Source organism: Lipotes vexillifer, unplaced genomic scaffold (genome assembly GCF_000442215.2).
Source record: "Lipotes vexillifer unplaced genomic scaffold, Lipotes_vexillifer_v1.1 scaffold229, whole genome shotgun sequence".
In the NCBI taxonomy this organism is placed as follows: domain Eukaryota; kingdom Metazoa; phylum Chordata; class Mammalia; order Artiodactyla; family Lipotidae; genus Lipotes; species Lipotes vexillifer.
This window is the reverse complement of record NW_006771155.1, coordinates 342181-354337: the sequence shown is the minus strand read 5'-3', so window position 1 is coordinate 354337 and position 12157 is coordinate 342181. Positions and strand designations below refer to the sequence as shown.

Here is a 12157-nt window from a genome sequence, read left to right as displayed (position 1 = left end):
TTTCTGTCAGGATAAAAACTAAGGGCGAAAATGAAGTTGAAACGAAGTGGAAATGCAGTAGGAGGGGCAGTGGTAAAGTGTGCTTTGTTTGGAGGGCGTTGCTGGATGCAGTCGTGATATGTAAAATTGTACTGTGTGCCTTATAGCTGTTGTAAAAAAGTTATGCTTCTAAAACCGCGAGCAACATTGCGTTCTTAGCCTTCTTTAAGCAATCCCGGTTAAAGTTAATGAACTTTATTATTGTTTTTTTTTTTTTCCTATAGGTTTAAATGTAAGACTGGCTGTTTAGTTCTCCTTCTAAGGTAAGTTTTTTATTTTTATTATTTTTTTGAAACAACATTACTATATTAAATTTATTATTCAAGTAGTTTGTCTAGAAAGTAAATTTTAGTTGCTGAAATTGTATGCCTAACTAGTTATCACCTGGGCTTTGTCTGTTTCAGAGGATGTTGCCCCCAGGGGCATGGTGGTTACTGCACATATAGTGTAAATAGTGTCATGCCCGGTACTTAGGTGCTGAGGAAAATTGGGAGGCTACGCGACCTTGTAGGAACATTTCTGGTACATCTCACTAGTAGAGTTACTCTGGTTTGCCTGAGGATCCTGGAGTGCTGGGTTGAGTGTGTTTTCCTAGGGCTGCTGTAACAAAGTGCTACCAACTGGGTGACCTAAAAACTACAGAAACTTATTCTCTCACTGTTCTGGAGCCAGAGGTCCTCTGTGCTCCCTCTGAAGGCTCTAGGGGAGAATCCTTCCTTGCCCACTCCAGTTTCTGGCGGTTGCTGGCATTCCTTGACTTGTAGCTGCTTCACTCCCCATTTCTGCCTCTGTCTGCACGTGGTCTTATTCCCTCCATGTCTCCTCTCCTTGTCTCCAAGGATTTGGGGCCCACCCTAATCAATGTGAACTCATCTCAAATTGATTGCATCTGCCAAGACCCTAGTTCCAAGTATGGTCACATTCACAGGTCCTGTGTTAGGACTTAGACATACCTTTTTGGGGAACACAATTCATCCCACAGTATTTGGGGCTCGACTTGAATTGTAGCAAAATCGAGATGCTGTGATCATTCTGAAGCTTGAATGCTGTGTTTTATGAGGTACTAAAATATTTGGAATTGTAAAAGTGAATCCTAGGTTTCTCAAGCCATTTTAGGGATATTTCTAGTAGACTTTCCATGGTGTGTGTGTGTGTGTGTGTGTGTGTGTGTGTGTGTGTAAAACTTAAAAATAAAAAGACTGGTTATTTGCTGGGATTTGTGGGATTCAGCTTAACAAGAATGTGGTCGTCCTGGGGTGGATGTAAGAGGAAACAAAAGTAAACTAGCAGATTCTTTTCTCTGTTTGTATTTTGCCTAAAAATAGCAATGCTGCTTTTTAATCAGTTTATATTAGAAAATGAAACATATATTTGGATAACTTTTTTTAAAGCTCACTAATGCACTTGATCATTTTAGAAAATAAAGAATACAGGGTCAGTGAATGAAGTTCAGGGTCATTGAAATTCAGCCTCAGCTTTCAAGAGGGTTTTTGATAAGGCATACAGTGAACCTAGAGCAATGCCTGGCCTTGGTAAGTGCCTAATATGTATGTTATTGTTAGTGAGCCTTTCTAAGAAAGTGAAGGTTTGAGGTAGTCATGAAAGGAAGAAAAATTCTTCTCACCTCCTATTTTTGATAGTTGTACGTCTGGTTGGTTAGCGTATTTACCATTCCAGTCATTGGTTCAGTTTTGGTCATAATCGACTGAAAAATGTAGATTACAGTTAGAATGAGAGCGTTTGTAATGCAGGACCATACATACAATATTAGACACATGTTTAATTTCTGGGTTTGAGATTTGAAGGTAATATTCTTTATTCTATGATGCTTGTGAATGAATATTAAAAATCCAGACTATGTTAACTTTTTTCTTCATTCTCTTCCTTTATTTAAATAAAAATAGCTGTATCGATCCAACAAGCCACAGAGCCATAATGTGGCAAAGCATCCTTTTTGAGAGGTGAATATTACGGAATGAAAATGGCTGACAGAGGTGGGAAGATTGTTCCAGGGCAGGTGTATATTGAAGTGGAATATGATTACGAATACGAAGCGAAGGACAGAAAGGTCGTGATAAAACAAGGGGAGCGATATATCCTGGTGAAGAAGACCAACGATGACTGGTGGCAGGTGAAGCTGGATGAGAACTCCAAAGCGTTTTATGTGCCTGCCCAGTATGTGAGGGAGGTCGGCCGCAGAGCCCTGATGCCGCCTGTGAAACAGGCAGCAGGGCTGCCGAATCATTCTCTGAAAACGATGCAGAGTCTCCACCTTCAGAGGTCAACAGAAAATGTGAACAAATTGCCCGAGCTTTCAAGTTTTGGAAAGCCATCGCCGTCTGTTCAAGGAACAGGTCTTATTCGTGATGCCAATCAGAATTTTGGACCCAGTCATATTCCAGGTCAGACTGTCAACCTCAGCCTGGACCTGACCCATAATAATGGAAAGTTCAACAGTGACTCACATTCTCCCAAAGTTTCTGGCCAGAATAGGACACGGTTATTTGGTCACTTTCCTGGTCCGGAGTTCTTGGACGTCGAGAAAGCTGGCTTCTCCCAGGAACAGTCTTGTGATTCAGCAGAAGGCTCGGAACGGACATATCAAGATTCAGAGTCCGGTGATAAGCTTAGCAGCAGCTCCACTGAGCAGATAAGGACAATCCCTCCAAATCAAGGGCGGCCAGATTCTCCTGTCTACGCTAACCTGCAAGAACTGAAAATATCCCAGTCGTCTCTCTCCCCCCGCCCCCCCGATGCCCGGAAGCCTAGCAATTCAGATTAATGGAGAATGGGAACCTCATAAAGATAGTTCAGGGCACTGTTATCACTATAACAGAGGAACACAGGAAAGAACTCAGAAACCCCCTCGTTGGACTTGAGATACAAACATAAGCAAAGGAGATTCCCAAAGTCCAGGAGATCAAGAGTGGCTCAAGCATGTTGATGATCAAGGTAGACAATATTACTACAGTGCAGACGGATCTCGGTCAGAATGGGAGTTGCCAAAGTATAATGCCTCATCTCAGCAGCAAAGAGAAATTATTAAAAGTAGGGGTCTGGACAGGCGGCTGCAAGAACCAATAGTGTTAACAAAGTGGAGACATAGCACCATTGTGTTGGACACCAATGACAAGGAATCTCCAACTGCCTCAAAACCCTGCTACTCTGAAAATGAGTCTTCTCCCTCTTCACCAAAGAACCAAGATACAGCCAGCAGTCCAAAGGGTCAAGAGAAATATGGATTATTAAATGTAACAAAAGTTACTGCAAATGGGAAAAAGGTTCGAAAGAACTAGTCTCCCGGACCGGGGCACGAACCCGTGTCCCCTGCATCGGCAGGCGGACTCCCAACCACTGCGCCACCAGGGAAGCCCAATCCATTCTTAATTATAGGTTTTATTTTAATTAAAATCTTTGTAAGACTTAAGAATTGTTTGTTTTGCCTTATGTTTTCAGAGTACATGGGGTTATCCCAACTGAGAGAGACAGAATATGTGAAATAACTTGTGGGATGATGGATGTTCACTTTAGGGTTTCTCTAATTCTTCTTGTTCCTTTATAGGACTAGAACTGCCAGAAGTATGGACACTTTTTTCCCCCTCTCTATTGATTACCCATTACGTGGAAAGGATTTACTTAGTTTATCCAGGGATGATATTTCTTTTACTGGAAAAAGTAGGTTTTCTGGCTGCACTCATTTTGGTTTGTTTTCACTAAGTCTTCAGGTAATAATGGATATAAGAGGAAAAATGTCACAGGAATATTAACTACTAATACTAACTCTTATTCTTTGATACTTGTTTATTAACCTTGAATATTAAATATATATATATATATATATATATATATATATATATATATATCAAGAGAGAGAATGCACAAACCTTTACCTCTGTTCACGCACTTTTGTGTCTTAAGTGTCTTGCATTGAATATTAGCCTTGAAAAAATTTTGCATCTATGGTTTGATATTCCCCCCACCCCTTACCTAACTTTTATTTTGAGATTACTTTGTGTCAGTTTGTCAAGTAAAGTGAAGTAATTTTAAAAGCACATGCGTGAAACTGAAACTTGAATGTGTTTAGAAAAGTTTAATTATTAGTAAATTTGATAAGTTTTGGGCCTAAAGCTCTGTTGTAAGATTTATTCATCAAATTAAGTCAGTGAGGCTGCTCTTAAGGTGTGTCTGATTGTGATGGAACTAGTATGTTCTTTTTCTTTTATAGGTTTTAATTTTTCTTCTGACATTTTGAATGGAGATAGGAAAAAGGGAAGGTTCTCTAGAAAAACTTCTGATGCTTGACATCAAGGCAGTTACTGTCAGTTTATCATCATTCGTCTTAGTCTTTTCTTCAGTCCTTACGTGATACTTTGATGTAGAATATTTCTTTCGTGTGTCCTGGAATTTTTCTGCATGTGGCTCCTTATGTATTAGTTGGACTTGGGAAAGACATGTGTTTTCTCTTCCATCTGGCCATCACCACTGTTTCACACCTGAAATTACGCTTTATGTGTAGGCCCACTCGCAGCCCTGTGTTCTCTTCATTGTGTTCATCTTAAATTCACTACGTGGAAGGTCATGGCTCCTAACCTCTCCTGGACTGTTTGGAAATCCTGTTCGACTTCTCTAGCCAGACCTCGTCCTAGCTCTTCGTGGCAGCTGTTTCAAAGCTTTTCCATTTTATTCAGTTCTCTGATTCACCTGCTTTTCCCTCTGCTGTCTTAGCAGCTAGTCTTGCCTTCTGTTTCACGGCAGAAGTGAAAACTGGGGGGTGGGAACCGCTTCTGCCTGGGGAGGACGTATGCACAGCAGTTAATCAAGCTGTCCTTAGATTTGAATCCAGGTCCATATCACTTACCAGCTGAGTGATAATTGGGGCCAATTACTTAACTTCTGTGTGTCTCAGTTTCCTCCTCTTGACATGGGGATCACAAGTGGGTTTCTGTATACCTAGCATGCTTACAACTCTGCCTGGCACTTAAGCAAGTAGAGTAGGTATCTACTGCTGCTTAATAAATTACTCCCAGATCTCCTGGCTTAAAACAGTAAACATTTGTTATGTCACAGTTTCTGTGGGTCAGTCATTCAGAAGCAGCTTAGTTGGTGGTTTTAAAGGCTTAGGGTCTCTCACGGGGTTGGCGTCTTATGAAGTCTTGGCCGGGCCGGAGCAGCTGCCTCTAGGATGGTCACTCACGTGGTGCTGTTTGGGCCTCTTTGCAGATGCTTGAATGTTGTGACTAGCTTTCCCCTAGACAGAGCCATCCAAGAGGGAACAGGGTGGAAGCTGCATTGTCTTTTATGCCCCGATGTTGGAAGTTGCGCCCCGTCATGTTTTAGCGATCACACAGCTCAGCCCTGCTCTGTGTGGAGGTTACAGCACAGAGTGTGAATGTCAGGCTACGGGACATTAAGGGTCACCTCGGGGCTGGCTATCGCAGTACACATTCGGCACCACAGAGCTGTCATTACGGTTGTCGTCGTCGTTTCTGTTACAGTTATTCCCACCATGAAACCTACAGGTGCACCAGTGTCATCAGTGATCTCCCCCCAGTACAGGCAGTGCAGGCGTGGCATCTTCTATCAGTGAGTGGTCTCTTCATATTTGCTTTGCCCTCTTTCACAAACCTTTTGCTAAACATTGTGTAGCGTTGTGCTCGATGGCTTTAGACTCATTATTTACCAAGTTTTTTCCTTTAGGATGTACATTTGCTCATGTTTTCCTATTTTAGTAAAGCTCTTCAGCAATACCTTCCCTTCCGAGTATCACCTTATCACTCTTTACTGGCAACTTCTGGAAAGAGTTGCACGTATTTGCTTCTTTGTGTTTGCTCATTTCCTGCTCATTCCTTAGCCTGGTCTCATATGGCTTCACCACCCCACCTAAACAGCTTCTGCTGAAAGCTGCCCATGGTTTCATTGTTGATAAATGTACAGACAGTTAAAAAATTTTTTTATATATAATCATATCAGGGTTACAGTGAACAAGATTAATAACCAAAAGGCAACTTAAAATAATTTTTCACTGAGCATAGCATATAATCACGTGTGTAAATTGTACTAATCTTAAATGTACGGCTTGATGGATTTGTGCTTATGTAAAGCCATGAGCCCCTTCCCAGTCAGTATCTACACCCTCCCCGCCGTGTCTCTGCTAGGAGATTTTCATTCTTCTGACATGTTAGTACTGATCAGTCTTCTTTAACTAAACTTTCATTTTGAGATGATTGTAGCTTCGTAAGCAGTGGTAGGAAACCATAGTGAGGGGTCCCCTGTGCCCTCTGTCCATTTACCTCCGTTGTAACGTCTTGCCAGACTGGACTGTAGTATCACAGTCAGGGTGTTGATGTTGGTACAGGCGAGATGCTGGGCGTTTCCATCAACACGACCCCCTTATGTTGCCCTCTTAATGGCCACACCCGCTCCCCTCCCACCCCCAACTCCGCTTAACCGCTCGCCACCACTAATCTGTTCTCCATTTTTATAATATTGTCATTTCAGGAGTGTTATATAAATGGACTCACAGCCTATGTAGCTTTTTGGGATTGGCTTTTTAAAATAATATTTAGTTATTTATTATTTATTTATTTGGCTGCGTCAGGTCTTAGTTACGGCATGCAGGATCTTTGTTGCATTGTGCGGGCTCTTCTTTGCGGCACGTAGGCTTCTCTCTAGTTTTGGCTCGCAAGCTCAGTAGTTGAGATATGTGGGCTCTCTAGGTGTGGCGCATGGGCTTATTAGTTATGGCGTGTGGCTTATTAGTTCTGGCGTGTGGGCTTAGTCGCCCTGCAGCATGTGGGATCTTAGTTCCCCAGCCAGGGATTGAACCTGTGTCCCGTGCGTTGGAAGGTGGATTCTTAACCACTGGACCACTAGGGAAGTCCCTGGGATTGGCTTTTATCATTCCACATAATTCTCTGGAGATTGATCCAGGTTGTTGTGTGTATCAGGGTTTGTTCTTTTTGTTGCTAACTAGTATTCTATGGTATGGATGTACCGTACTTAAAAATAATTCACCCATTGAAGAATGTCTGAGTTTCCAGTTTTTGGCTGTTGCAAACAAAGCTGCTACGTATAAACGTTTGTGCACAGGTTTTTGTGTGAACGTACCTTTTTTATTTCTTTGGCATAAATGCCTGTGTGTATAATTGCTGCTTAACTTTTCAAGAAAATTAAACAGCAGTTATATGGCAGTTGCACGTTTAATTTTTCAAGAAACTGCCAAGCTGTTTTCTAGAGTGGCTGTACATTTTACATTTATATCAGCAATGCTTGTGATCCAGGTTCTCTGCATGCTCACCCGCATTTGGTGTTGTCACTTTTTTATTTTAGCCATTCTGATAGGTGTGTAGTGATTGCTCCTGATTTTAATTTCCATTTCCCGAATGGCTAATGATGTTGAACACCTTTTGTATGCTTATTTGCCATCAATAGATCCTTTTCATTGAAATGTCTCTTCAAGGCTTTTGCCCATTTTTAATTAGGCTTTTGTACTGTTGAGTTTGAAGAGTTTTTAAATTTTTTTACTTTTTATTTTATTTTTTTAATCTTTATTGGAGTGTAATTGCAATTTACAATGGTGTGTTAGTTTCTGCTGTACAACAAAGCGAATCAGCTATATGTATACATATATCCCCATATCCCCTCCCTCTTGAGCCTCCCTCCCACCCTCCCTATCCCACCCCTCTAGGTCATCACAAAGCATCAAGCTGATTAGAGAGTCTTTTTTTAGTATAGTCTAGATACTAGTCATTTGTCAGATATATAATTTTGCAAATATTTTCTCCCAATGTCTTTTTGTACTTTTAACAGTGTCTTTTGCAGAGCAAAGGTTTTTAATTTTGATAAAGTCCAATTTATTAATTTTCCCTTTTATGGAACAGGCTTTTGTGTCAAATCTTAAGAACTCGCTATATAGCTCTATTAGGGTTCTCCAGGGAAACAAGCAGTAAGGGGTGTGTGTGTGTGTGTGTGTGTGTGTGTGTGTGTGTGTTTGTGTATGGAGAGAGATTTATTTTAAGGAATTGGCTTATGTGATTATACAAGTTGGCAAGTCCAACACCTGCAGGGTGGGATGGTAGGTCGGAGACCCAGGGGAGAGCCAGTGTTGCAGTTCAGATCTGAAGCTTGTCTGCTGGCAGAATTTATTCTTGCGCGGGAGGTCAGTCTTCTGTTGTCTGAGGGCCTTCAGCTGACTGGATGAGGCCACCCACTCTACTGGGGGCAGGGGGCAACCTGATATATTCAGAGTCCACCAATTTAAATGTTAATTGCATCCAAAACACCCTCACAGTAACATCTAGAATAATGCTTCACCAAATATCTGGCCCAGCTGAGTTGGCACACAAAATTAACCATCACAGTAGGTTTAGATTCTAAATATTTGCCTCAAGTTTTTTTTTCCCCTAAAAGTTTATAGTTTTACATTTGAATCTGTGACCCATTTTTTTAAAAAAATAAATTTATTTATTTTTAGCTGTGTTGGGTCTTCGGTTTTGTGCACAGGCTTTCTCTAGTTGAGGTGAGCGGGGGCTACTCTTTGCTGCAGTACACAGGCTTCTCATAGTGATGGCTTCTCTTGTTGTGGCCCATGGGCTCTAGGCATGCGGGCTTCGGTAGTTGTGATGCACGGGCTTCGGTAGTTGTAGTGCACAGGCTTCAGTAGTTGTGGCACGCAGGCTCAGTAGTTGTGGCACACGGGCTTAGTTGCTCCACGGCATGTGGCATCTTCCCGGACCAGGGCTCGAACCTGTGTCGCCTGCATTGCAGGCGGATTTTTAACCACTGCTCCACCAGGGAAGTCCCTGTGATCCATTTTGAGTTTAATTTTTGTATGAGGTTAAATCAAGGTTCATTTTTTTTTGGCCTATGGGTATCTGATTACTGCAGTACTGTTTGTTGAAAAGCTATCTTTCCTCCAATAAATTGCTTTTATACTTCTGTCAAAAATCAACTGGCCACACTTGTATGGGACTGTTTCTGGGCCATCTCTTCTGTTTCACTCAGAGACATGTATGTCCCTCCTCTAATACCACACAGGCTTGATTACTCTAGCTATGTAATAGTCTTGAAATTGAGTAGACTGATTCCTTCTACTTTCTTCTTTTTCCAAGATATTTTTGCTATTGTAGGCCGAAGACGGGGAGAAGGTCTTTGCAGATATGATTAATGTAAGGATTTTGAGATGAGGACATTATCCTGGACCCTGCATGCAACCACAAATGTCCATAGAGAGGCAGAGGGGCACCACACAGAGGGAAGGTGTGAAGATGGAGCAGAGGCAGGTTTGAAGATGCCAGCTGGGATTCTAATAGGGATCATCTGTAGGTTGATTTGGGGAGTAATGCCATCTTAACAGTATTAACATTTCTTGCAGGCAGGTCTGCTAGTGCTGAATTCTCTCAGTTTTGTTTGTTCAGGAAAGTGCTACACTTTGATGCATGATTTCTTTAGATACAGAGTTCTTGTTGGTGATTTTTTTCTTTCAACACTTGAAATATTTTACCCACTCTTTTTTTGTTTGCATGGTCTCCAGTGAGAAGTATGCTGTAACTCTTATTCTTGTTCTTCACTAGTTCAGTGTTTTTGCTTCTGGCTTCTTTCAAGATTTTTTCTTCATCTTTGGTTTTCTGCAGTTTGTGTGTGTTTTTTTGTACTTTGGTATTTGTGTAAGTTTTTGGTATTTATCCTGCTTTCAGTTTGGGAAATTTCTGTTGACGTATCTTCAAGCTCATTGATTCTTTTCCCAGACGTGTCCAGTCTACTGATCATCACATCAAAGGCATTTTCTCTTTGCTGTTACAGTGTTTTAATTTGTGGCATTTCTTTTTGATTCTGTCTTAGATTTTCCATCCCTCTGCTTGCATTACTCATTTGTTCTTGTATGTTGCCTACTTTTTCCTTTACAGCCCTTAAAATATTAATAGTAGTTATTTTAAATTCTGCCTGATAATTCCAACATCTGTGCCATATCTGAGTTTGATGTTACCTTTATCTCTTTAGATGGTTTTTTCCTTGCCTTTTGCCATGCTTTGTAGTTTTTGTTGAGAGCCAGACATGTTTTATTGGGTAATAGGAATGGAAGTAAATAGGCCTCTAGTGTGCAGTGTTATGTTCAGCGGGCTAGAAATTGGACTGTGTTTAAGGTTTGATGTAGCTGTAGGTACCAGACAGAGGCTTTAACTTCTTCAAGTACGCATGTTTTGGGGATTCTCTGAGAGTTCCTCATTAGTGCCTGGCTCCCCAGTACATCTCCCTGCTGCCTTCCTGGCTGGGGCGGGGGGTGGCGGCAGTGCCTCATTCCTTGGCCCACATGCCCTCCACTGATGTGCTGGTCAGAGGATGGCCTCCTCGCTGCTTGGCGGTGGTGCAGGTTCTGAGTCTCCAGTAAGCGCCCTCTGTGTGTATGTACATAGGTTGAGGGGTCTTGTGACTGTCTGGCAGTGACGGCCCTGGTTGCTGCCTCTGCCTTCTCTGACACCACCCTGGCGGGGGTTTTGGGGTGCCTGTTACAGCCCTGCTTGCCGCCGCTGGTGGTCTGTGGGTGGAATCGGTGGTATGTTCTGTGGCATTTGGCTGGACTAGTGTGGTAATATCCAAAACCTTTCAGTCTTGCTGGTCTTCCCCTTTTCTGGTTCTTCTGCTAGATGTAGAGCAGGGATTTGTTGGGGCTTTTTTGGTCTGTGCTTGTTGATGTTTCTGGGTTGCTGACTTCCCTCTTCTTTTTTTTTTAATATTTATTATATTTTGGCTGCGCCTGTTTTTTTTTTTTTTTCGGTACGTGGGCCTCTCACTGCTGTGGCCTCTCCCGTTGTGGAGCACAGGCTCCGGACGCACAGGCTCAGTGGCCATGGCTCACAGGCCCAGCCGCTCCGTGGCATGTGGGATCTTCCCGGACCGGGGCACGAACCCGCGTCCCCTGCATCGGCGGGCGGACTCTCAACCACTGCGCCATCAGGGAAGCCCTGCGCCTGTTTTTAGTTGCGGTGTGCGGACTTCTTAGTTGTGGCGTGCGGACTTCTTAGTTGTGGCATGCGGACTCTTAGTTGTGGCATGTGGACTCTTAGTTGCAGCATGCATGTGGGATCTAGTTCCCCGACCAGGGATCGAACCTGGGCCTCCTGCATTGGGAGTGCAGAGTCTTACCCACTAGACCACCAGGGAAGTCCCTGACTTCCCTCTTCAAACCTGTGGTGTATGAAGCCACAGCTAAACCCAGGGAACTCACCAGTTTGTTGTTCATTGGGTCCTGAGGTCACAGTTGGTTTACCTTCTCTCTGCTTTTCAGAGTTGTCTTCTGTTTGTTTTATATATTATGTTTTTATTTATACCTAGTGTGAGGAATAGGGTAAAGTACAGTTCCTCCTTTTTCCCAGAACTGGAAATGATTGGTAAGTTTTTAATGGTAGTTTTTAAGTACTCATTGTCTTGACCTCTTAACAGTCTTGGTTAGAGGATGGCCTCTTTGCCACTTGGCAGTGGTGAAAGTTCTCTGGGGGATCCTCTCATCACAAGCTTCCATCATGCCCTGTCCTTTTCCTTTGCTGTACTCATCACACTTATGATTGTTTTCTTTCTTCTCACTAGTCAGTCTGTGGTCTCCAAGGCCAAGCTATCTACCATGTCTTGATATCTCTGTCTGTCCGGTGCCTAGCATAGTACCCGGGTACATAGTAGATGTGCTAAATGCTTCTGTAATGATGACCAGTGTTTAGCCACAAATACATGGAAGGGGAGACCTAGATTAATGTCCCATCAAAGATGCATGTTTCTGCTTGAAAAACAGCCATCCAGCAGTGCTATGACCTTTGACACAGCATAGGCTTTATGAAGAATGTTATTAGAGAGGTGAAGTTGGGGGTAGAAAACTGTAATGCAATAGAGAGATTCCAAAATTTGAGTGAAAATAAAATCATAGGGCTTCCCTGGTGGTGCAGTGGTTGAGAGTCCACCTGCCAATGCAGGGGATGTGGGTTCGTGCCCCGGTCCGGGAAGATCCCACATGCCACAGGGCGGCTGGGCCCGTGAGCCATGGCTGCTGAGCCTGCGCGTCCGGAGCCTGTGCTCCGCAACAACAACAACAACAACAAAATCACAATATTCAGTCTCCCCCCCCGCCCCC

The 12157-nt window shown here is 42.9% G+C and overlaps 1 protein-coding gene and 1 non-coding gene across 7 annotated transcripts in view; one reads left to right on the top strand and one right to left on the bottom strand.

Moving 5' to 3' along the window:
* Positions 1 to 2014: 2014 nt before the first annotated feature.
* The window catches only part of ARHGAP12 (Rho GTPase activating protein 12), a 94048-nt gene continuing 83905 nt past the window's right edge, over positions 2015 to 12157 (top strand). For all 6 annotated transcript variants that reach the window (XM_007446554.1, XM_007446552.1, XM_007446553.1 and 3 more), the window contains exon 1: positions 2015 to 2694. In XM_007446554.1, the coding sequence (XP_007446616.1) occupies positions 2015 to 2694 (680 nt within the window). The remainder of the gene's footprint in view (positions 2695 to 12157) is intronic.
* Positions 11127 to 11199, bottom strand: TRNAG-CCC (transfer RNA glycine (anticodon CCC)). The gene has a single exon. It is a non-coding gene; the product is annotated as a tRNA-Gly (tRNA).